The following is a 24,413-nucleotide window of genomic DNA, read 5'->3' as shown; positions in this document are numbered from 1 at the left end:
ACCCAAAAACCCTTACCCACCCTAAACCTGAAAAATACCCTTGCTATCCAAACACCCTTACCCACCCTAAACACACCCTTGCCACCCAAATACCCTTACCCACCCTAAAATACCCTTGCCACCCAAATACTCTTACCCACCCTAAGCCTTAACAATGCCCTTGCCACGCAAATATCCCTACCCACCCCAAACCCTAAAAATATCCTTGTCATCCAAATACCCTTGCCCACCCTAAACCCTAAAAATTCCCTTGCCATCCAAATACACCTACCCATCCTGAACCCTTAAAATATCCTTGCCACCCAAATACCCCTACCCACCCTACATCCTAACAACACTTTTACTACCCAAATACCCCAACCCAACCTAAACCCTATAACACCCCTGCCACCAAAATACCCTACCACTCTAAACTCTAAAAATTCCCTTGCAACCGAAATATACTTAACCACCCTAAACCCTAAAAATTCCCTTCCCGCCCAAATGCCCCTACCCACCCTAAACCCTAAAATTACCCTTGCCACCCACATACCCCTACCCACCCATAAAACTTAACACGTCCTAATTATATATATATATAAAGGCTTTATACTTACCTGCAAAATACTTACATTTGTATGGTAAATGTATTTTTGCGTGTCAAATCTTTGCATGGTAAAGACTTATGCATTGTTAAGGGTTTGTGGTAAAGGTAATGTGAGCTAATGGCCGCGTTGTAAAGTCTGTTTCCATTTAAAGGCCGACACTAGCGGTAAACACGCTTAGTCCAATTACCTTGAGCTTACTGTGAGTGAGACTCAGGTAGTGAGACTCACTCACAGTAAAAAGTTTAAAAAATGGGCAGTCATTTGGGAAAAAACCTAGTGTACTAAGTGGGCATAACACATTTCTTACAATAACATATACCACCTACATTAAAGATAACACAAGCGGAGGAAAATGTATGAGCTAAACAGAAAATAACAACAATAGTAAAAAATTATACAGTACTAAAATGATCACAGGTACATTGTTTGTATGGATTCTAGGCACTGATAAAAGGTGTTAATTATTCACTAACCAAATGGTACCCACATGATTCCAACGAAGACGAGACCTATCCCCAGCACAGCAATCACTGGGGCCAATGTTATCCCATGTGTTAATATTATTCAATGAGACATCACAAGCCAGTAGCTTTCAGCACTGTAGATAGTCATTTTGGTGTCCAAGGTCCCAACATTCTTCCTCAATGTATCCCTTTGGAGAGGGGGGCGTGGTTAGTTAATCACAGATAGTGGATGGATTTACATCGATAGGTGCTGCTGTTTTGGGGCTGGGGATATTGGTTGAGATTTTGGAGTGTCTCAATGCAGTTTCCCATTGATGAAAAGATATTAGGTGCCGTTCACAGTCTGAGTTGATGCTTTGATCTGTGTGTCTTTTGCTTTCTCGCCCTAAGTGTGCCAGGTATGCTCAGACATGAGTCCTGGGCTCACTGTGCCACTGGAATCAAGCTATCCTGGCTGAAGAGGGGTGAAACCCCGAAACCAGTCCTAGGATGCTTGCTTCCGGTCCAGGGAGGACCTGGCTTGGCAGTTCGGGCTGGACTGTTCCCATGAGGCACAGGGTCAAGACTGATTTGCATATGGCCAGGTCTAAACTGGGGTGGCATGGTGAGCAAAAGAATGATGGATTTAACCCAGATCTCTTGACTGGGGGTGAATGTTTTGATTTGTTCTGCATTCCGTCCATCAATTGTGTGTCTCTTGATCAGGAAGTCAGGCAGCTTGACAGTGCTGTTAGGCACAATGATAACATACAGTTTCAGAAAAGGACAGGGGCCTTTATTCCCAAATGAAAGTGCAGGGTATATTTAACAGCAATACCTCTGACAGGATGTGGGCATCATGGTTAAAGCATAAGGAGGAAGCAGGCATCAAAAGGGCATCAACCCAGTGCTCTGACACAGGGGTGAGGTAATTGGTGCTTCGGAGGGCTATGGACAACTTTCTGCCAGTGCAGCAGGCGCATTTGATTCCACGGATGGGCTTCAGGACAGGGGGCTGAATCAGTGTGCAGCTCCACAAGGCTGGGTGAGTGTAATTTTCCCCTACTCAGCTGAGTCGGTGCTTCTTTGGGGTCTTATCTCTGTGCATACTGGTTCTCTCAACTGTTCTCCGTGACTTGTGTCCCAAAAAGTGAATCTGACCTAATGTAAGGTGATCTAGTGCTCATGTAAAGCGCTCTAATGCCCTCGGGCAAGTATCTGCCAAGTATATGCTATATAAAAGTACAAAAAAAAAATAAGTATAACAACAGTGCCTCCACTGCTCTCAATATTCATCTCATCCAACCCTGTTCTTTCCCTCTGTTCCCACAATCCTGGATGTCACTGATCAGTCCTTCGCACTTGTAAAATCTCAGGGTCTCATAGAGTTCTCTCCTGCCTAACCTCTCTGTTTAATCTGCCCCTTCTCATGCTTGTATCCTACCTGCTTCAAAACTGGCACTGTACTAAAGAAATCTACAGCTCACCCTTCCTCCCCTTCCAGCCACTGCCCTATCTCTGAAATAGTATTTGGCGCCAAGAACTTTGAACACTTTGCTTTCAACTGATGCACATGTTTACTCCCTGTGCATTGCCTGTTTAACCCCATGCACTTTGGTTTCAGGTACCTCCTTCCTATGGAGAGGCAACCCTTTCCCACATATCAAACTTTACCGCTGCCTCTTTGTTATCACAGCCTATCCTGTATCATCATCCTGCTTGACTTCTCGCTGGTCTGTGACACTGTAGATTACCCACAACACTGGCCTCCAATGGCATAACCAATCCAACTCTATTTTTTTCCACACTACCTCTCGAACCCATCCTTTCCTTCCTCTTGATGATCAGCTCACTCTGCCCCAACTCACCAACTTATTGGCACCCCCAAGAGTCAGTCTTCGGACATCCATTTCGACTCCCACTATACCTCAGTCCTGAAATATCAGGTGCTGAATATAGGCAAATTCTACCCTTATCTCCCATTCCTCATAGCTTCTGAACACTCTAGTCATGACTAAAATTGACTGCTGTAATAGCCTTATGGTCGGTCAACCACAAGGGGATTCTCACCTCAGGAGGACTTTCCAGTGACAATATTTTTCAACATCTCCTGATGGACTGCATATTCCCAATTCCAAAACGAGACTCGGTGGCTCGTTGCTAAAACAAGGCACTGTAAAAACTGCTGCCACTGGTCTTCAAAATCATACAAGGAACTGCAACAACCTCATCATTTTGCCCTCATGCGTCAGTTGTACACATTTCATGCTCAGCTGACTGTAATTTTCTGGAAAACCACAAAGTGCCTGCCACTGCTCCTAGATTCCAATCTTTTAGCACATTGCGTTCTCCTTGCATGAGAACTTCCTCTCTGATAAAGTGTGGGCGATCACTTCCATCCCTCTTTTTAAGACCCCACACCTTCATCAATTGGAGAACCATAGTGAACCATAGTGATGGCTAACCAACCACTCTACCCTAGAACCAACATAGCTGGATCATACTTCTAAATTAACTATTTGGAATATACCTAGTATATTTGTTAATGTGCCAATTGTATCTGTATTTGGATGCTTTTGTCACTGTCGCTCACACAAAATGCCAGCACACCATTTAAATGTGTTCAAATGGTCCTTTTCTATCCCCGCACCCAGGATCTGGAACAACATCCTCTTATCCATCAGTACTGCTCCAACACTGTCCCAGTTTAGGAAAGGGTTGTAGTTTCACCTCTTTAATAAACACTACAGCACAATGCATTAACTGTCCACAACCCAGCTTTCTCTCTCCTATTACTCACTGACTTTAAGCTTGCATTTGACCATGTACAGCACCCTGCTGCCCTTCGGCTGGGTTTGTGCTATACAAATACCATATGAATACATACATACAGTTAACGAGAAGGGGTTGGAGTGGGTAAGGGCTTGGGAGATGATCGTACAAGCTCTGCAGGACCACCGGCTGGAGCGTGCGGAGCACGAACGTTCGGAGAGCGGAGTTCCTTGAGGCTGGGGAGACTATATGCAAACCCCGATGCTTAGCACGCATTAGTGTTAGGAACCACTGGTAGGGCCCACATCAGCAGCAGTTGGGGAGGTGGGGTGGGTGGGGGGGAGTTACTGGGGTATGGTTGTAGTGTTACGAAGAGGGCCGGCAGGAAGGACCCCCGATTGCTGACCGCCGGGGAACGGGGCGCATGGGCAGCTCTCCTTGGGCACCTAGTAGGTGATGAGTGGCAGGCCTTAGGCACTGCTTACAGGGGTGGGCGCAGATGGGATGGAGGCTGCGGACACGGACAATACTAGTATCAACCGCGTCGAGGGGTTGCTTCAGGCAGGCGGTAGTTGGATTTGGGGAGAGAATCTGATAGGAATAAATGCAGAGGCTATAATAGGACATGGACCGGGCTTCGCTATGAGGAGATCGTTATGATAATATGAATCACTGTCTTAACACGCCGCCCGGCCCCCGGGATGTGGGCTAAACGGCTGTGTGCATTGCTATAACGAGGGGTGTGATTTGAGATTATACGCGGATGCCGGTTGCCCTAATGGATGTTTTGTTTATAATGCTGCAATAAAAACATGTTTAAAAAAAAAAAAAAAAATGAATACATACATACAGTGATGGTCTATGCCTTTTATCTATAAATACTATAGTTGGTAGAAATGCTTCCATTTTTGTCTTAAGTAACCAGACACCAGGTGCATATTCCATATTGTTACCATATATGGAGTCCTCTGATAGACCATAGGGTTGCCTTACCCATAACACAGCCACACTGTCGAGCCTCACAGTATTTTGACTCCATTGCACCAACTCAATGGCAGGTTCCCAGGAAATGAACCCAAGGGATGTGTCTGAATAGAGAAATACTGACCAAATGGAAGGGTCCGGAGTCGCCCAGAAGGTTTTGTTTTATGGGATACGTTTCTTACACTACAGAGAACAGAGAAGTGGGAGATTTTCAGGACATCTGGATTTAAAAGAGAACCAACTAGTTAAATATGGGGATGGCCACAGGGCGGAGGTACTGACAGCCTTCTCTCCTTTCCACAGAAATGTGTAGTAATTTCTCAGGAGCAGTTTCTTAATTTGATACAGTGGTTTCAGGTGCTTAGCACCGGCACTTAATCGTCAACACCAGCACTTATGACAGTCTGCCACATGGGTGCGCTGTTAGTCTGATTTAGAGATAAGCACAACAACAACTGTTGATTAATTCAATATACATTTAACCCCTTGAGTGCCCCGCCCTTTCCACGCCCTGTGCCGGGCGTTTCATTAGCGGGCGGGGTTCATGACGAGCAACCGCGCTCCATGACGAGACTATCTCGTCATGGGCACTGAAGGGGTTAAAATGACTAATACCTGTCACCCATGCCGTTCTCGTAGCTTTGAGTGGCCTGGAATAGTCTAAATTTTCACACTTGTAGGAGTGTGGTGATTAGGAGTTGTGTTGGTACAGTCATGGCAGTGCTCACATGGGCAATGGCCTGTGCACACTGTAGTGGCCTACTGATGAGGGCAGGGACATCTTAAGGATTTCTGGGGCTCTGGGTCAAACGTATTTTGGTGGCTTCTGTTCGTAATGAGCTTTTTATACTTATGATCCAATTTCAGCTCTTTCATGCCCTCTTTTGCCACATCACTGACAATGCACAGGCGCACTCGTCCAAATTCTAAATAAATTTACATCTAATATTCAGGGATAGTGACCTGTGTTTTCAATATTAGAATTCAGCAGCAGCTCAATAATATTATTGCTAATAATCTTTGTGACCCCCTGCATTTCTCATGTTTGAGGTCCTATTTTGATATCAAAGAAACTGTTTTTATGAATGTTGCATGGTGTTGAAAAACAAACATTGTTTTGAAAAACAAAAATGTATCTGCCAAATGTCAATAATAGACTCCAATACATCACCCACATTAAAAATAAATTAAAGAGAAGACGGTATTTTAAAAAGTCTGTTAAGAATTATTCAAGGCCATTAGGGCAAGAACAGAGCTGGCTCTATCAGGGGGCCCGCTGAAAGGCTGGGGCCCTGGGCCAGAGCCCACTTTGCTCATGCCCTAAAACGTCCCTGGACTTATTGTGTAACAAATTAAGCACTGCTCAGGAGGGAGTGGAGGAGAATTGGCCAGGGAACAAGGCAGGTATATTTTGATAACATTCCCTTTCCCAGGAAAAGGTAACTGATTTTTAGAAGAGGCTGAAGAGCAGAGACTGGTGAGGGGGCTGATGGGGGATTTTGTTTCACATTCACTGAGAGAATCCTCACCGAGGTTAATCCTGGGTTCTTGAACTCTAAATGAATTTTGCACATCAGGTGAATGATTTGTTGTTTGGGGGCTGCCAACTTCATGTCTTATTTATTAAACTGAATATGAAGAAATCTGCTGACTCTGGACTTTCTTATATATGAAAGATGACAAACGGGGACCAAGGCCTTTAAAGATTGGAGCGCTGTTGATTTTTTAAGGCTAGACTAGGATTTCCATTGATCACAAACATCTGCCAAAAGGAAATCATTGCATTAGGGCTGACTATATTACTTCCATTTTCCTTTACTCTGCAAAGGGCTGTAATCCTTTCTAGGGCCACATATCAAGTCCAGCTGCGCTGCATATCTCTAGTTTGCTTTGCTGTATCTTATTTTAACTGCTGCCCTTTCTCATGTCAGTAAATAAAGTTCTATTCATTTTTTTTTTAAACAGATTTTATTTGCCAAAATATCAAATATAACGCAGATCTCTGAACCCCAGAGACATCTGCCGCATACAAAATACAAAAATTGAATTTGACCATTTTTCATAAAAATGAGGAGAAAGTGAAAGGCAATACTAATAAAATCAAACCCTTAAAACAACAACCCCCCCCCCCCCCACACACACTGCCATCTATTCCAGAGCAACACATCTCTTGAAATTCTATTCATTTTAATGACTGAGCTGTCAAAGTGTCTCTAGACCCAGCCCCTAACCACGTTCTAAAGTAAAATCATGACTGCTCAAACCCAGCTATCACCGGTACTTCATAGACTCAACTGTACGACTTGGCCTACTGCGAGGAACATTAAGAATGGCCTGTGATGGTGAGAGACGCGCCACTGATATCAACTAACACTCCTTGCCTGCCTCAGGACATTGGAAAAAGGCCATCCCTTGGTATTAACTAGTTCTTACTCTGGATTTTGTGTATCTTTGGACTTAGTTTATTTATTACAGTTTTGGTTCTTTTATAGTATGTTTAGGCTTTGCTGCGAAGAAAAAAAAATGTGCATCAAGTTAATTGAGTTAACACTTCAAAACCATTTGGAATGCCACTGGGCAGTTTTTTCGGACATTTCTGTGTCTTTAAAGGATGGGACACTCCTTATTGAAACCAGTACAACTTGACCATTAATTTAGCAATCTGGCTAAACTACTATGCTTTGTCCTGGCTTCTCGAGCCAAGAAACCCAGACTTGTTTCAGCTTCTTTGCGCTTCATCAGTGAGGTGTAGCATGAGTCTATGGGTACAACAAGCAAGGTGTACCAAGGTTGATGGCTTTGTTAAGCTGGGTGCATCATAATTAAACCATCAGCATTTAGGGCCAGATGTACAGTCAAGGAATTTGCGACTCGCAAATTGCGTCTCAATATCGACTCGCAATTTGCGACTCGCAAATTGGTATGTACTACAGTGTCTGCAACACTGATGGCGACTCCCAATGGGGTCGCACATTGCATGAGGCACTCGCAATTTGCGACCCCTTTGGGAATGGCTGGCACTCTCAGGTATGGTGGCCCGCTGGGTTCAGCATATCTCCATGTCTGGGACTGCTTTAAAACAAAGCAATTTTTTTTAATGCAGCCTATTTTCCTTAAAGGAAAACGGAATGCATTTAACAAAAGAAAAATTAAACGTTTTCGTAAAAAAATGTTAAGGGCGGGTAGTGGTGCCTGGGACCACTGCCTGCCCGTAAAAAATATTTTTAGAGCCAGTCACAAAGGAGAAGGGGTCCCCTGGGGACCCCTTCCCATTTGCGAGTGGTAAACTGCAACTGTTTTGCAACCACAATTGCGGTCGCAAAACAGTCATACATGGCATTTGGGGTCGCTATTAGGAAGGGAACGCCCCTTCCTAATAGCGAGTCACAAATCCTTATTTAGCGAGTCGCAAATAAATTTCGACTCGCTAAATTGGGTTTGTACATGGCCCTGTAGGTTTCTGCATGAGCAAATGGGTCACAAACCCATTTGCGCATGCAAAAACGGGTCGTACATCTGGCCCTTAGAGAGATGTATAACATTTTTAGCTGCCCTCAATAATCCAGAAGCCGATGAGCTCTCTGAAGCGACTTCTACGCTATTCATATCCATGCTCGAAATAACAGGGCTAAAAATGCAACCCTACCTTGCTGCTTGTACTACTCGTTCCAAGCTAGAGGTCATGGTATTTGGTGAAAACTTTGCAGAAAGTTGTCGATGTTAGGGATGGTGAATATCTGCCTAGTTAACTTGTGCTTCTCCTTTCTCAGAGTGTTTGAGAGGAGGGGGTCTGTACCACTCTCTTCAGGGTGAAAGAAAGCACAGATCCCTTCCTGAAGTAGTTGTTATTGATTTTTTGCAGAGGAGGGCTAGTCCGTTTGAAAACGGCTTTTATAAGTCAAGTGGTGGCAGAAAAGATCTGCTCGGATTGATTAGTGTGATTGGATCAGTGTGGTCAAGTCGAAGCTGACTTGTTAGGGCTTGTCTAGTTTTGTGCTGTTGCTGTTTGGTTAACAGGTTTCTTTGCAATGGCATATTTAGATACGATCTTGGTTCGTTGGGGGGCAATTTTGTCTGTGAACTGGGATTAGCTGTTTGAGCAGAAGCTTTGGGATAAATGGTTTGTGCCTCTGTTCGTGCATCTGTCCAGCAAGTCGGGATAATTTAGGGGAGTGATGGCCAATAGGCTTGCTTAACTTATAGGGTAGTGTTCCTATGTATTTGGCAGGTGGTTATGTCTGCAGTAGATTCTAACTGATTCCATTTGTTGCTTGGGTGTCGCTTTCATGGTCTTTCACGAGCTCGAGGAAAGAAGGATGTTTGAGCTGCGGGTCTGTGGGCAGCACTGGGTTTCCTCTTCGAATCTATTCCGGGCATCTGCTAGAACAATGGCCTGGGCCATGTGAGCCCACCCCGGCCCTCAGCCACTCTGTAAGATCCGCAGGCTGCACGTCACGTGTGCTTCCGGAGGAAAGGCCTCAGCTTCCTGTGATTGAAAAGGGCCCTTGTGCTGGGTCTGACAGGGAGGCCTTGTATGCTCGGGGCAGTATCTGCTGGAACCAGCGGCCATGAGAAGGGCAGGACGGGTCTGCTGCACACCGTGACTTGGATTCACCACCAAACCATGGTAAGCTGTAGCGAGAGCATCTGAAATGTCCGCTCACACACCTTATGTTTGTGTAGAAGCCAAGAAAAGATTAAAAATGACTATTATATCCAGTGCTTTAAATGGGATGGTACTATCCGGCACTGGGTCCTGGCACTTCTTTATTTTGAAAGGGAGAGTACCTGCACTTCTCTGCACTGCTGCAATATATTTAGGGGCATATTTATCAAAGTTTTGCGTCGACCTTGCGCCACGCGCGGGCAGCGCAAAACGTGGCCCTGCTGTGCTTGGTAAATCTGAAGTAACGCAAGGCAGCGCAAGTCGCTGACTTGCATTACTCTTCCCCGGGGAGGCATTGCATGGGTGGAGCATGGTTGTTCCCATGCATCCACCCAAGGATGTTGCCGCATTCTCAGATTTACCATGAGTGGTACACCTGTGGATATGTCAAAATGCTACACTGGGGAGGCGTAAGGAGAAGTAATATCTTTATTTTTCCTTGCTTTTCCTATTTCTACATTGTGCTGCTTTCTGCAGCACAATTCAAAACAGGAAAAAGCCTCAAAGGATTGTTTTTTGTGCTGGAAGGTATACCTTCCTGCACAAAAACAACCCTGCCTGCAAATCAGGAACCCTTGCGCCCTGGTGCAAGGGTGCCTGCGTTGGCACTTGGCAGCCAAAAGTGTGCCAGCACAAGGAGAGAGCAGGAATGCACCATATCTTGATAGATATGACAAATTCCCGCCCTTTCCCTTTCACGTAGCGCAGCAGGGTGTTTTACAGTGTTGCGTGAAAATATTATAAATATGGCCCTTGATGGAAGAAGGGACGGAGGCCGAGCATGAAATATGGATGGCTGTGTAATGGTGAGGGAAAAGACACGGTGATGCATTTTTGAAGGAGAGAGACAGAAAAAGAAAAATGAGGCAGGAGAATAAGAGTACAGCTATAAGTTGGTACAGGGACTTGGAGAGGGGAGGCACAGGAAGGTTGAAGATGGTGTGTTTATGATGGAGGGAGGGATGGAAAGCAAAAGAGAAAGGAGAGAGATCAAAGTCCGTGGTTGGGATTGAGGGAGAGAGAGATCTCCGAGGGGTAACACTATAGGGAAGCAACACTGAAGAGTTGAGAGAGGGAGAGAGAAAAGTGGAGCACAAAAGGAGGAGAAGATATTCAGAGAAAAGAGGAGGGAGAGGATTGTAAGAAAAACACTTTCAAAGAAAAGAGATGGACAGTGGGATAGAAGGGGAGGGAAAAATTGACCTGGTGCATGCATCATGTGAAAGAGGAGCACAGAGACAGAGGAAAGTAATCTCTCTGATGTATATTGGGGGATATTGTGAAACAAACAAGGTCTAGTAGAGATCCCCAATGTAATGATGTGGTGTACTTCTGTGGATTTGGCAGAATGTAGTGGTGCATTCCTATGGTAATTTATAGTAATACAGTGTCTAGTGATCTTCTGTGCAATAAATATTAGGCACTGCCAGATCGCTCCCTGTTGGCCGACACCAAGGGGCTTAAATATGAGAGACTTGCGCTGCTACAGCGTCACTTTTTTTGAAGCTCAGACGGCCTCTCAATCTTATCTATGAGGCCACCCGAAGCCACCCTGCATAGCTTTGCATGGCCTCATAGGTATGGAGTAAGACAAAGTAGAGCAAGTCACTGCGTTGCCTTACTCTTCGTCAAGGAGGTGTTCCATGGGCATTGCAGTGGGTGTTCCCACGCAACAACCACGGATTTTGACACTGCCCCACATTTACTTAATCACGTAAACCTGGAGCAGCGCCAAAACCTTATGCCTACCCAGAGCCGATGTAACGAGGAGAAATAATTGTATTTATCTTAATTTTTTCCTCTTTCCATATGTGCTGTATTCAGAAACACACATAGAAACAGGAAAAAGCCTCTAACTATTGTTTTTGTGCAGGAAGGTTCCCCTTCCTGTGCAAAAAACAATTCTGCCTGCAACAGAGGCACCCTTGCACCATAGTGCAAGGGTGCCTATGTTAGTGCTAGGTAGCATTTTGTGCGCCAGCGCAAGGGGAAAGGACAGGAATGCACAATATTTCATAAATACAGTGCATTACTGCCCTTTCACCTTTGGCGTAAGGCAGCGCAGCAAGAAGACTTGCAGCGCTGCCCTACATTAATTTCTCATAAAAGAGGCCCCAAGATTCCAAGCCAGGGTTTTCATTTGACTGGAGTCATGGTTTACTTCACTGGAGTCAATTGGATTAACACGCCAGATAACAATGATTTGGAACAGAAAATAAAAGAACACAACGGGAAGCATAATGTTATGCTTGGATTGAACGGTTACTCTGGCACCATTCCCGCAGCGGTGCTATTTATTTGGTATTTTATACTGTGGTGGTCCTTTTACAATTTTTAGTGCAGCTTGGAAATATTGTAAATTTAGCACACAATTGGGTCCACTTCTTGCTGCGCCCTACTCGGTGCATTGTTGACACATATCTTCAATGCCAAACTGTGGAATTCTCTCTGCTTGACTATTTGTGAACCTGCAGATCACCAGGGATGTAAAAATGCCAGCTTTCTCACTCTGTTGAGATCTGCTGGTTACTAACTTCAAGAACGTCCTTGGTGCTCTGAAGTCTGTTCGATGGCGTCTTGGCGCTATAAGTTATATTTTAACCTAATTAAATTGAGCCAGTGCAGACAGGAATAATGCTGTAGTTGTATGTATGGATCATTCAGTATCGCAGAGTTCAATGGACAATAGTCTTAAAGGCGGAGACTTGTCTGCCAGATTCTTGTAGTACGTTTAGTATTTTGTACATCTAGGATTCTAAGTTTGATGCTGGGGTTCTCCAGTACCTTTTTTGGTGTACCCCTATGGTCATACAGGGAGCTTTGTGGAATGTGGAGCACTATTACAAATAAAGGAAGGGTACCCCAAAAATATACTTTTAGGTTATGTGAGATGGGTTATGTATAGAAAAGTGAGTTGGAACCCCTGTCCAACCTCTATTGCTTCACTGGTGGACAATGTCACACTATCAGTACCACATCACCACTACAAATATATTATAAAAAAATAATTACTATCATTCACATATGTATGTCACACATGCTTCAACTTTAGTGCATTACATAACAGATAAGTATCTTATTATTGTATATCAAAATTTGCTCTTAATGTTCATTTTAATAATTTCTCTTGAATACCCTATTACACGTCACTCACATGCGCATACTCAGTCATCTCACTAATAAAAACCATGGTTCTATGAAAATATGAGACATTCCTAGTACACAGTGTACATCATATTTTTAGAATTCTCTTTATACTGTTAGTCTATATCCAGTGGACCTAAAATACTGAATACTAAAAACTATTTTTGATGTACAATAATGAGATACTTGTCTGTTACACAATGTACTAACGCTGAAACAAATCAGGATATAAATATGTGAATAATAATACATATTTGTGTAGAATTCATTTGATGTAGTGATGTATCATAGAATGTGGAATGGTATTCATATCTTTAATAAGACCCTACACTGTGTGTATTCAATACATGTTTTTATTGATTTTAGAACACTGCGCAATCTGTATTATTGTATGTCTCTTCACCAACAAGTTACATCTTATGTGTTGGCAAATAATTGTATACAAGCAGACTCATTCCAACCTCCATCAATGTAAACCCATATTAAATAATTCCACCATGGTCCCAAAATCTTGAAATGCTTGTTCGGACAGCCTCACACTCGATTAATTGCTTTCTTCGCTGTTGCACAATGGTCCATTGCATTCAACCATTCTGAGTGTTTTAGGGCACCTTATAATTTACACTTTTTTGGAAGAAGGAGAAATCCCATCCCCATCGGGGAATTTTCATATTGTGATCCATCCTCTTCCTCATTTATTCTCAAAAGGCGCATTTCAGTGGATTTATCTACTTTTTGGCTCAGAATTCTAAATAGCATACCCCCAATTTCTGCCAGAATCTTGCTATCGCTGAACATTTCCAAATCGCATTAGACCAATCTCCTATTCATCCTCACAGTGCGAGCTTGATGGGACTTCCTTATAGTTCCAATCTTACAGAGCCTGTTCGGTGGGTAGTAAAACCAGTATCAAAATATTATTTTTAAAAGGCAGAGAAGTGTGGATATTTCAAACTCGCGAGGCGCTAATCCAGTTTCATTCCACTCAATTTCTCTAGCGGCCCAATGTGTTTTACCAATGCTTGACACGCCGCTATGAATCTTTCTGGAGCATTAATTGTCAGGGAACTGTATAATCAGGAAAAGCCATATCTCCCAGCACCTCTGTGGTAACTGTAGCCTCCAGTGGATTAAATTCCTGAATGGGGAACAAGTCCTCTTTGTCTGGTCAGTGGTAGATATTTAAAGAAATGAGAGCGAGTTTATTCCTATTTCTGCACAATCGTCACAAATGATTATAGATGCCCTGCACCCCGAAAACCCCCTACCCCCGAGGTACAAAGGTAATCCCATTTCTGGAACCCCTTCAGTTCAGCAACTTGCATTTATCATCGTGCCCTGCCAGAGTGGGTTCTCTCTTGTAATTTTGCTCCGACGGGCAATCCATTTCAGAGCTTGTGCCAGGAGCTGAGGCTGCTTTCATGGGACCAGGTAGTGTATCAGGGCATCAGATACCATAAAAATATTTCAACAAATCGGATCCCTCAAATACTTGTGATTCCCCTCTAATGGAAGGGTCTTCCCTCTCACTGAATAGACAATTATTTATTACAGGGAGTAGGGATGCCAAGTTGTAACAGTCTAATGACTGCAGTGCCAAATCCCCCCTCCAACGTGGACTACATGCTTATTTTCCCCCACCAGAACAGATCCTTGGAGACCCCCCCCCCCAACAACATTTGGGGCATGCTTCTAATGGTATTGAAAAAGTGATCTGGAACTTCTTGTGCAGAATTTTGCGCTATTTATAAACGTTTAGATAAAGGGATCACTTTGAAAAGGGCGACAAGGCCCATGGCATTGATAGGAAGAGTGTTCCATGCAGGAAAGTCTCTTTGTAACTTATCTATTACGGGGGCCAACTTAAGCTGCCTGTTTAATGTAGGGTTTGTTGTTATGTGCACACCCCAATATTTAAAACTTTTAGTTAATCTGCATCATGATGTAGCCCAATTCCCCACAGAGTCAGCTACTCGTTCTGGGTACATGGCCGATTGTTCCCAATTTACCTGGAGGCCATATGTTTTGCCATATATATCTGGTATTTTAATTGGCCTGTCTCCTATCCATCGAGTGTAGCGGAAGAGAAGAAGCATATGGGCTGCATGACACTACACTGTGTTAGTGCAAAGATATTTATGTTAATGCAGTTCACTACTCATACAATTTATGTGCTAATGCTGTGCATTCATTTGGTTTGGTGTCAACCAAGTCCTTTTGATTTTACTAAAATTATATATATGTACATATATATATATGTATACTCACATATACATATACATATATATATTTAAATTACCTACATATAGATCTGTAGTTGTGTCATTGACATATTTTGACCGCCCACTATAGCATACAGCATGGGGCAGAGGGTTAGCCCACCTCAACCTTTGCTGACTTCAACGTAAGTGATGGAATTCTGCTCTTTCACAAGGAGCACATCCACACACAAAGGAGTTCCTTTCAGTGCCAAGAACTACCTTGACAATGTGTGCTTTTTGAGACCAAAATATATTTTTGTTTTTAGCTAGTGTTTATTTTGTATGTTGGTGGAAGCCCCACAGGTCGCCCAACAATAACATTTTAGGAAAACTATGGCAAAACAAAACAAGCATTGCCAAACCCAGAAGAGTGGCAGCCAACAACACACCCATTAGCTTTGCCAGTGCTTGTTTAGATTGATGCAGCTTTATTTCCAGTGCCAAAAAGCTTTGTCTTTGCAATAGAGCACTCGTCAAGTGTAAACAGACAGTCCATTCAGTGCTACCCAGTAGTATACCCGTGCTTTACAACATTAAAGTGTACAACGGAGTATCAGTGTATATTTTTCATCCATTCAACTCTGTGAGATACTCTCTAGGCGCTTGGGTTTTGGTGCTCTTGAAAGATGATGGAGTGGGAGTATAGGGGTTAAAGGGCTACACTCCTCCACGCTCTTCATACTTTCCATGTGTCACCAGCCATGCTCAGGTAGTTGATAGAGAGTTGTGCTGGGATAATTGCAAGGAGAGCAGTGAAAGCCACCCTACCCCGCCCAGATGAGAGTAGTGGGTCTGCAATACTATCCTCTGTAAAACAGAAAGCAATGGAAGCCATTGTACCCTGCCAGTCCAGGAAAGAGCAGGCTATGTGAAAGTAACCGAAACCACTCTATTCTCTCAACCCAATACGGGGTAGTGGAAGTGATCAAAGTCTTCATGGCCTCAGTGAAAGGGCTGGGAACACATCCTACTCTCCTCCACCAATGACCGCGAGTAAAAAGCTCTACCAGCTACGCCAGGATAGAGTGTCTGGAATAATGCTAGTTTCCCTACCAGAAGAGGGCAGCCCAGGAAAGAGTAGTGGAAACACTCCTACTCTTTCAGCCCAAGAAAGATCTACTGGAGTAAGTTTACTCTCCTGCTCGCGGGAGAGACCAATGGAAGCTACCCTACTCTGCTAACACGAAGAGAGCAGCCCAAAATTCAAGAGAGCAGAAACAACCATCCTACTCTTTCAGCCCATTGGAGGGTAGTATAAGCCATCCTATGTTTTCCCATCAAAGAGCCAACGTGAAAGCCACCCTCCTCAAACCCACCCAGTAGAAAGTAGACTCTCACCCAACAATAAGAGAGCATGGACGCCATCCTACACCAAGATTAGGAGAAATAGACAACAGCCTACCCTACCATCCCAGGAACAAGAGAGACTACAGGAAGCCACAATACTCCACCCCTCCCACAAAAGAATAGTCACAACCGTTCTACTTTCCCATGTCTAGTAGATTTACCTGCCACTCAAGGGAGGGGCTGGAAGTCACCCTACACTCCCCATCCAGAGGAGAGTAGCAAAATCCATTGTTCTCTTTCCATTCATGTATAGCATGCGCGTCATTCTACTCTACCCCACTCAGGAGAGATGAGGGAAGCCATTGAAGATACCATGCGGCACTAGCCAATGAGATAGTGGCTGAAGCTATTGCACCCTGTCTCTAGGCCACGAATGCTGGCAGCTTATCTGGCCAGACTAAAGACAATCCCAGGTATGTGTGAGGCTCAGTCGGCGACCCCGCTGAGCATAATTGACGGATCCTGGCTGCCTGGCGGCACAGTGGACTTCTTGTGGACATCTCAGCAGCGAGTGTTCAGCTCCTAGTTGGGTAATGATGGTATACCTCTAATACTCAAATTCAGTACCCTGGATATGCAAGTTAAAATCTGACTAAATATCTGCTCCCAATATGATGGTGTGCACGTCAAGCACAAAAAAACACTACAAGGCAACGTTGAGCCACTTAACGTGGCTTAACGCTGCCTTGGTTAAGTGGCTTAACGCTGCCTTGTAAATAAGGCACCCTTTCACGCTGTGTTTAGCGTGGAAGGGGAGGGCAATAGGTTTTGCAGTGGGCATTCCACTGCAACACCCATTGATTTTGACACTTCCCCCTATTTACAAAGGCAGCGCCAAAATTAAGACCAGGCGAAACAAGGAGAAATGCTTTATTTCTTCTTGTTTTTGCTGTTTCCATGTGTGCTGCCTTGTGCAGCACACATAGAAAGAGCAAATTGCCTATGATTGTTTATGTGTAGGAAGGTCCCCCTTCCTGCACATAAACAATAATGTTTTTAAATGCTGTTTTGCAACTTCTATGTGTGCTGCATTAAGCAGCACACATAGAAGTTACAAAACGGCATTCCTACACATAAACAATCTTCCCATAACATAGGCTCTCTTGCACTTTGGTGGTGCAAGGGTGCCTGCGTTTGCGCTAGGCAGCTAAAGTTAGCGCAGGGGCAAACACAGGGCTGCACCATATTCTATTAAACATGGTGCAGCTCTGCGTTTTATTATAAATATGCCCACAAAGCGTTGCTGGTAAGCGTTAGAAACAAGGGGATAGCTGTTGTCAGTGCAACAGGTGCAGTGGCACCGGTTGCTTCTGAAGCCCTTGCGGTGTCCTTGCATTGCCCTTTTACGACGCAAGAAAAACACAACGGCTTGTTAACTCTGCGCCATGATTTTCAGTAAAATCAAAAGGTCTTGGCTAACGCTGGGCCTAAAAATAAAAAAACGTTTGTTAGAATTGTCTCAAACGGCTCAACTTTCCACCACAGATTCCCACAATAAGCTCTGAAGGAGGAGACTCCATTGCCGCGTGAAGCCTGCAGCTGTGCAGTCAGTTTAATCCAAACGCGGCCGTTACAGTGCGCGGCACGTGCTCACTCAGAGCAGCGGGGCGCGTGGGGCCCCATGTCCCGCCTCAGACATCACTGTGAGGGAGTCTAGGAGAGCTCGAGATGTCACAGGAACACGAGCTGAGCCCAACGTGAAAGGTTTGAGTCACAGTGACGTTGTTTTTTTTATTATTAATACGTTGGTGCTGACAAGTAACCGCAATGCAGTCTGTGCTGACGAATGGCGAAGGTGTCCTCCCAGCGGAAACGTAGCTGACGAGAATGACCATGTCATCGGGGCCAGTCTCGGTTTTAAGTCTTAGGTCACAACCACAGCTGGTACTTGTAGCTTAGCTTGTTTTCCTCGTTGATTATAGGCCTACAATTCGCAGGATGTCTAGTTGTTGTTACTTCACACCTATATTGTGCACTGTCTGTCATTAGAATGGCATCACAACCTTGTCACTAGTCAGGGCTGTGGCTTTCAAAACGTTTCCGTTGCAGATTGGGGTCGGTTTTTTGGAGATATGCGGTTAGCCGGGTGAAGATGTCAGTTTTAATGAGTTGTGAGAATTTTTGTGGGTACCAGATTGGTTAGCTTGTGTCCCTGATTGGTACATGTGCTCATTGCCTGCCGGATGTGTAGGCGAGGTAAGCATCTGATGACAGCAAGTATTTCTATGTTATTTGACAGTACAGAGTTCCAACAATCTGGGGGCATATCAACAAGGCGGCGATAAAAAATTATCACCGCTTTTGCAGCTGTTTTCGGCCAAAAAGCGGCGATCATTTTATTGCTATATCAGCAAGGTCACGCTATCGCGTGAATCCTTGCCGTAGCGCCCTTTCCCGTAACGCCCACCTTTGCATCTCTAATGAGATGCAAAGTGGGCATTCCAGCTCAAAATAACATTTCTCCAATTATCAATGGGCGTGCTAACAAGCATAGCGATAAGAAAAGTAGCGCTAACCTTGGTTATCGCTACTTTCCTTACGCCTGCTTTTAGTTTGACTTAGCCATGATATCCAATGGAAGGTGGATATCATGGCTGAGTGCCCTGCCCTATCCGCAAGCTATCGCCAAACGTTGTGCGATTATCGCTGTATTTCCAGCGATAATCACTCAATTGGCAGCTTGCGCGTGGAATTTTATCGCTTTTGAGATAAGCGTTGCTAATAGCACGCTATCTCAGCGATAAAATTCGGCGATAGCCGGCGATAATTATCCTAGCGCTAAGTGCGCCTAGCGATAATTATCGCCGGTTGTTGCTGATATGCCCCCTGCTCTGTAGGAGGCTGTGTTATTGTTGAATACTGTTGGGGCACATGTTAGCCATGTAAGAAGTGGTGATACTTTACAACACAACTGCACCATCATACCATGAGTGTTCACAATATATCAAGAATTGCCATCTTTATGTCAGGGTCAGCATTAAGCCCAAGGTGGGCACCATCATAACATGGATATCCAAATTATTCAAAGAGTTATTGTCGCCCCAGATGTTTATAGATTTTTCCTGACAGTCCGATCCTTGCAAATGGCAGGGCTAACGTCAGTTATACTCTTGGTTATCCAATATGGGCCACTAAGGGCCTCGTGTGAAGCTACTCATAAACGAAAATAGTTGGATTCAAGAATGGGACAGGAACGCTTTGACCCATTTACAGATGTTGATGTAGTCTCCAGTGGCCAAAATCGAGCTAGGTAAATTGTTTTACAGACAGCTCCCCATTACCAATAATGTTTGTCCTCCAAGACATTCTCTCTGGATTTTAGAGCCTCCTAGGAAAAAAGCCAGATAAACGAAAAGTCAAGTCGGTAAAATGTAGGAATTTCAGAACAAGAAAAAGATTTCTCAAAAACGACCTATCTCGTGACTGGCTCTGCCTCACCCGAGAGATACCTGCTTGTGTTAAATATTCATAATTTTCTGTTATCCAATGTGCTACTTCTGTAAATACAACAGTGAAATCTTCTAACATACTATAAGTCTCATTCACAACGGTAAACTTACACTTTTCTGTAAGTTTATGATTTTTTGCAATTTACAAAATAATTTTATGAGAAATATCTTTACAACTGTGGAGTCTTGGATCTCATGACGGAGACTTCGCACATAAAAAGATAGGCAGTCGTAAAGATACTACTCGTAAAAATTGCTTTGTGAATTGCAAAAAATCATAAACTTGCATAAAAGTGTGAGTTTACCTTTGTGAATGAGGCCCTATATATTTCCTTAGTGTTCACACCCATTTACTTGTCACTGGTTGGATTTTACCCCATTTTCCTGAGCATGGCCCTTTAACAACCTGTGAAAATGTTGTCACCTTAATATAATTTCTGAAATGCCTGTTAACATCTCAAAATCATCTCTTTACTGGCCCAAAAACAAAATAATGAACTTAATGTAGCTGGATGCCTACATGTATTTTTCAATCCACTAGTTTAGAATTCTGTGTTTAACCAACAGGTTTGAACCCTGACGGGACCGACTCAGGCCTCAATCAGCCTAGACACCATAGTTACAACAGTGTTTTATAGCAATATGAGCGGCCAACTCTGTAACAATGAGTGGTTAGATATAGGACAATTCATTATTATTAAGAAGAAGACTCAGGCAGAACACTGAAGTTTGTTCTAGGAGATCTCCCTGTTCAATCTATGATTGAACATTTAGATTTCACACAGAGACTTCTGATTTAATAGATATGAGAAAATGTCATGTGACTCATCCTGCATAACTGTACATGACCTATGAGGAGATGCTTTAAGAATTAGATATATATTTGAATTTGTAGTTGTGCACCTCTTATTTGCTGGCTCCTGAAAGTGATTTATGGTTTTTGGGGGTACATCATGGTTTTACCCAAGGGTTGTGGACTGCTGACTTTTCTCGATAAAGCCTAACAGACTCTCTTCACCTTTTCTCTCTCTCCCTGAGTGTGCAAGTGCTCAGCAGCTGTATGTTAGATTTTGCCTGGGCTGCATGTGGGCGAGAGCTAAAAGGATGTCTGCATTCAGAACTACTGGGTCAGCTTTTCCCCCTCTCTCTCTCTCTCTCTCTATTTTTTGGGGAATCCACAAACCTTCCTATCATGCAGCTTTACTGAAAAGAAGCTCACAATGCCATCCAAGCAAAACATGCCAATGGCCCTCTAAAGATGAAGCCTTGTTCTGCCCAGTAGCAGAATGCTTTCACTCAAGATGTCTGGCCGGTGACTTTTGGTATACACATCTGGGTTCTCCGGGCAAAAGAGAGACCGTGAAAATGTAGTCAGCCTGAGTGGATGGTGCCCAATGTTTGATCCCTGGATTTGATTTGCAGTGGGCCGCTGCCCAACCTTCATGGTGTGGAAAAATAAGCTGAATCCACTCTGGCAATTTAAAGAGCTATGTGGAACAGGAACTGCATGTTAGGTGTCTTCTCGAGTCTGGAATCAAGCCTGAAGCTCCGCCCGAAGTCTTTCTGCTGTCTGCCACCACTGTAAGGAAGTGCTGCCCAGAAGAAGCTCCCCAGACAGCCCAAAATGTCCAGAGGATTTGCTCCTCGGTGCCTGGAAGCCATCCAGATACCTCTCAAGACAGAAAAGAAGAGAAGAATAAACTTTCTGATGTGCTGCATATGCTCCCAGTGGCATTTACAAAATGGGGGCCCCCCTCTACGTTGTGAGCACGGCCCATCAGCTTTGAGCCCTTGAAGAGGTTCACCAAGCTGCACTAACATCCCTGACCGCTACTTGGCTGGGCACAGATACGTGCTGAAACAACATTGCCATTTACTACTGGGCCAGTTCCACATGTTGGATTGAAAGTACCTTTTGCTAAACTTCGCTTTTCCAGCCTGGGAATTCTAAATTGCTTACTCAAGACTGACTCTCGTCCAAACTCCCACTATTGGGAAGAGGGTCTCTTCCAGAATCTAGGACAATCAATCCCATATTGTTCGCCCCCTCAGGCCTGGAAATATCTCCTCCTAATGTGCTAGGAAACCCTGACCCTAAAAAGGCATGACAAGGCCCACCTGAAACTCATTTACAATGCAATGTTACAACCTCAGCTATTAGTATGAAAGTTACAACCATTTTAATTTTTGGGCAAAAACTTTCTATCAAAGACGATATCTCATTTTCCCAATGGGGAACCAAAAATGTAAAACCACAATCGATAAATCCAGCAATATTGGCCCAGTATCTTATGTTGAACCCTGACCCCCAACTGCAAGTTATCTGGATATCCTGTGACCCTGACATCTGGACAACACCCATTTAGAAACCGGGTAAGTGGGATTTTTTGTATTACTATTGATTTGACTCAATTCAGATTTTAGGTTCTTTCTCAAAATGACGAGATGAGGAGTTAAGACTTTGTTGAAAAGCATCTCTGGTGTAGGTGGTCCCCCAGAGAACCTTCGACTTTGAAACATTCAATTCACTCCATATTACACCAGGTGCACCCTCAAAACTTTGAACAATACAGATTTCCAGCAATCTCAGGGCAACATTGGATCATTGTTTACTATGAGAGGTCCTCCAGTGACCCAAACCACAGAACAGTATTCTGAACCTGTCAGCATTCTGTTGTGTGTGGCCCCTGCCTAAGGGCAATTTTGTAATATCTCTGGATTGGTTAGAAACTTGTAATAACTATCATTCATCTAAATCTTTGTGGTGCACTGACTGTGAGATATTAGTGTTGTTTATTATTAGGATTATAAGACCTGTCATAGACAGATGAAACACTTTCTCTTTCGGGCTTTTCTGTTGTCCTAACTTCATCCTTTCTGACCTCCTTGTTCAGAGCTACAGACATAGAATGGACTTGGGTTTATTTCTAATAACTCTCAAGGTACATTCGTATTTATTCATTATGTAATTATCTGTATCTCTAATCCATACCTATACATTGACTACTCTTTATTCATACTGAAAGGCTCCAGAGGTTAGAAATGAATGGTGTCTCTCCAATGTTGGAAGGCATGTTGTCTCATTAATGTTAAGAAGCTTGATTTTTCTTAGCGTGGCAAAGGGCCGGGTGAATGTGCAAATAAATAAAAAAAAATATTCAGGTTGATATTTCCACTAGGGGTGGGTGAAGCACACGGAGTTTAACTCTGCAGAATTTCGCGAAGTTACAGAGAAACTCAGTGAGATTCTGTAGAGTTCTGCTGATTTTTAAAGCCAGCAGCTTCTTCGGCGCAAAAAAATTAGCGTGAATTTCACCACGTGGTGCGCCAGATAGAACTGCTTCTTTCTGCCGCTAAAGTAGGTTTTCTACTCGAGCTGCAGATTTCTCAACGCGTACTGTTGTGACCTGCCGCGACCGCCCGCGTTGATAAATCCCTCCTGGAGGCGATCAAGCGGAAACAATCATGCTAGGGGACACAAAATGTTGCTGTTGCTCGCCCACTTAACATTGCGCAGCAGTTGGCAGAGTTTTTTCGGAACTCCACATTCCAAACGGATTGCGGAGTGGGCAAAACACTGCGAATCCGCCAACGGAGTGGAATTATTCACCCCTCCCTTAACTTCCACCGAACCTCGCACTACAGCCTGGACAAGTTTTTTTCTGTAAAAAGTCATCTGCTGTGCTGCCTCTCCTCTTTCATTCAGCACAGCAGACTTTAAAGAGGACTGAATCAGTGTCAAACATCCTCCCATCAATTTTTGTGTTTAATATAATGCCTTAAGTGGCCATGAGTATGCCCAGATGTGGGTCTCTTGCTCACTGTGTAACTCAGACCAAGCTGCACCCAACTGAAAAGCACACATTTGTGTGAACCTGGTCTTGGGTTGCTGGTGTTCCGGTTAAAAGAGGTCCTGGCTTGGCAGTTTGGGCTTGACTGCTTCTATTGGAGCTGAGTCAAGACTGATTTGCATATGGCTGGGTCAAGTCTGAGGTGGTATGACTGGCAAAAGAACAATGGGTTGGAATTCTGTCACAAGCGATTGCCAGTGGCTAGACTTATTGCAAGCACCTTCTCCTTACCTTTTGTGTGTTCGGTGTCTGAGAAGACCCTCATCCAATAGCTCGGATGTCCAGCCTGCTCCTGGGAATTATCACAGCATGTTGGAGGGAGTACTTTCTACTGACAGGTGACAGCTGAGGGAATGTTGCACAATTCTTTATATGCAATTTGGAGAAAAAAAATCCAATGTGTTCTTTTTTGATCCCAAGTGTGGTATGCAAATAATTGACTCAAAGGGCCATGGACATCGCTCACCGCCACCTCCTGTTCCCCTCATAGAAACATTCTGAAAGCTTTTCTACTCTTTTTTCATTTGCCTTTGATAGTTGTGATTTACCATAATAAATACAAATCCCAGAATGAAAAGACAACCCCACTGAATGAGCTCCTGACATGTAAAAGCATATACAACTTGAGATCTCTATTCTGTTTTGTTGGCTAGTCAATTTTTAGGTCTGGTGTTAGCCAAGATCTTTTACTTTTACTAAAGGTATATACATAATATAGGTACGTATAAAGACTTTCAGTCAGCCTTCTTCATCCATTGGTCTGTTATTGTTATTCACATTTTTCTTCCTTCCATGATAGCATACAGCCTGGGGCAATGGATCAGCACACTTCAGCCATTCGCTAACTTCACTGTGAATAACAGCATTCTGGCCTTTCAAAAGGAGTGCATTCACACACAAACTAGTTCC

The 24,413-nt window shown here is 43.8% G+C and overlaps 1 protein-coding gene across 1 annotated transcript in view; it reads left to right on the top strand.

Moving 5' to 3' along the window:
* Positions 1-9,314: 9,314 nt before the first annotated feature.
* The window catches only part of INKA1 (inka box actin regulator 1), a 35,255-nt gene continuing 20,156 nt past the window's right edge, over positions 9,315-24,413 (top strand). Inside the window, exon 1 of the mRNA XM_085625061.1 lies at positions 9,315-9,413. Within this exon, the coding sequence (XP_085481187.1) occupies positions 9,321-9,413 (93 nt within the window). The 5' untranslated portion in view covers positions 9,315-9,320. The remainder of the gene's footprint in view (positions 9,414-24,413) is intronic.

This window comes from Triturus cristatus, chromosome 9 (assembly GCF_964204655.1).
Source record: "Triturus cristatus chromosome 9, aTriCri1.1, whole genome shotgun sequence".
Classification (NCBI taxonomy): domain Eukaryota; kingdom Metazoa; phylum Chordata; class Amphibia; order Caudata; family Salamandridae; genus Triturus; species Triturus cristatus.
Note: the sequence above shows the minus strand (reverse complement) of the source record. Positions and strands in the feature narration are given on the sequence as shown.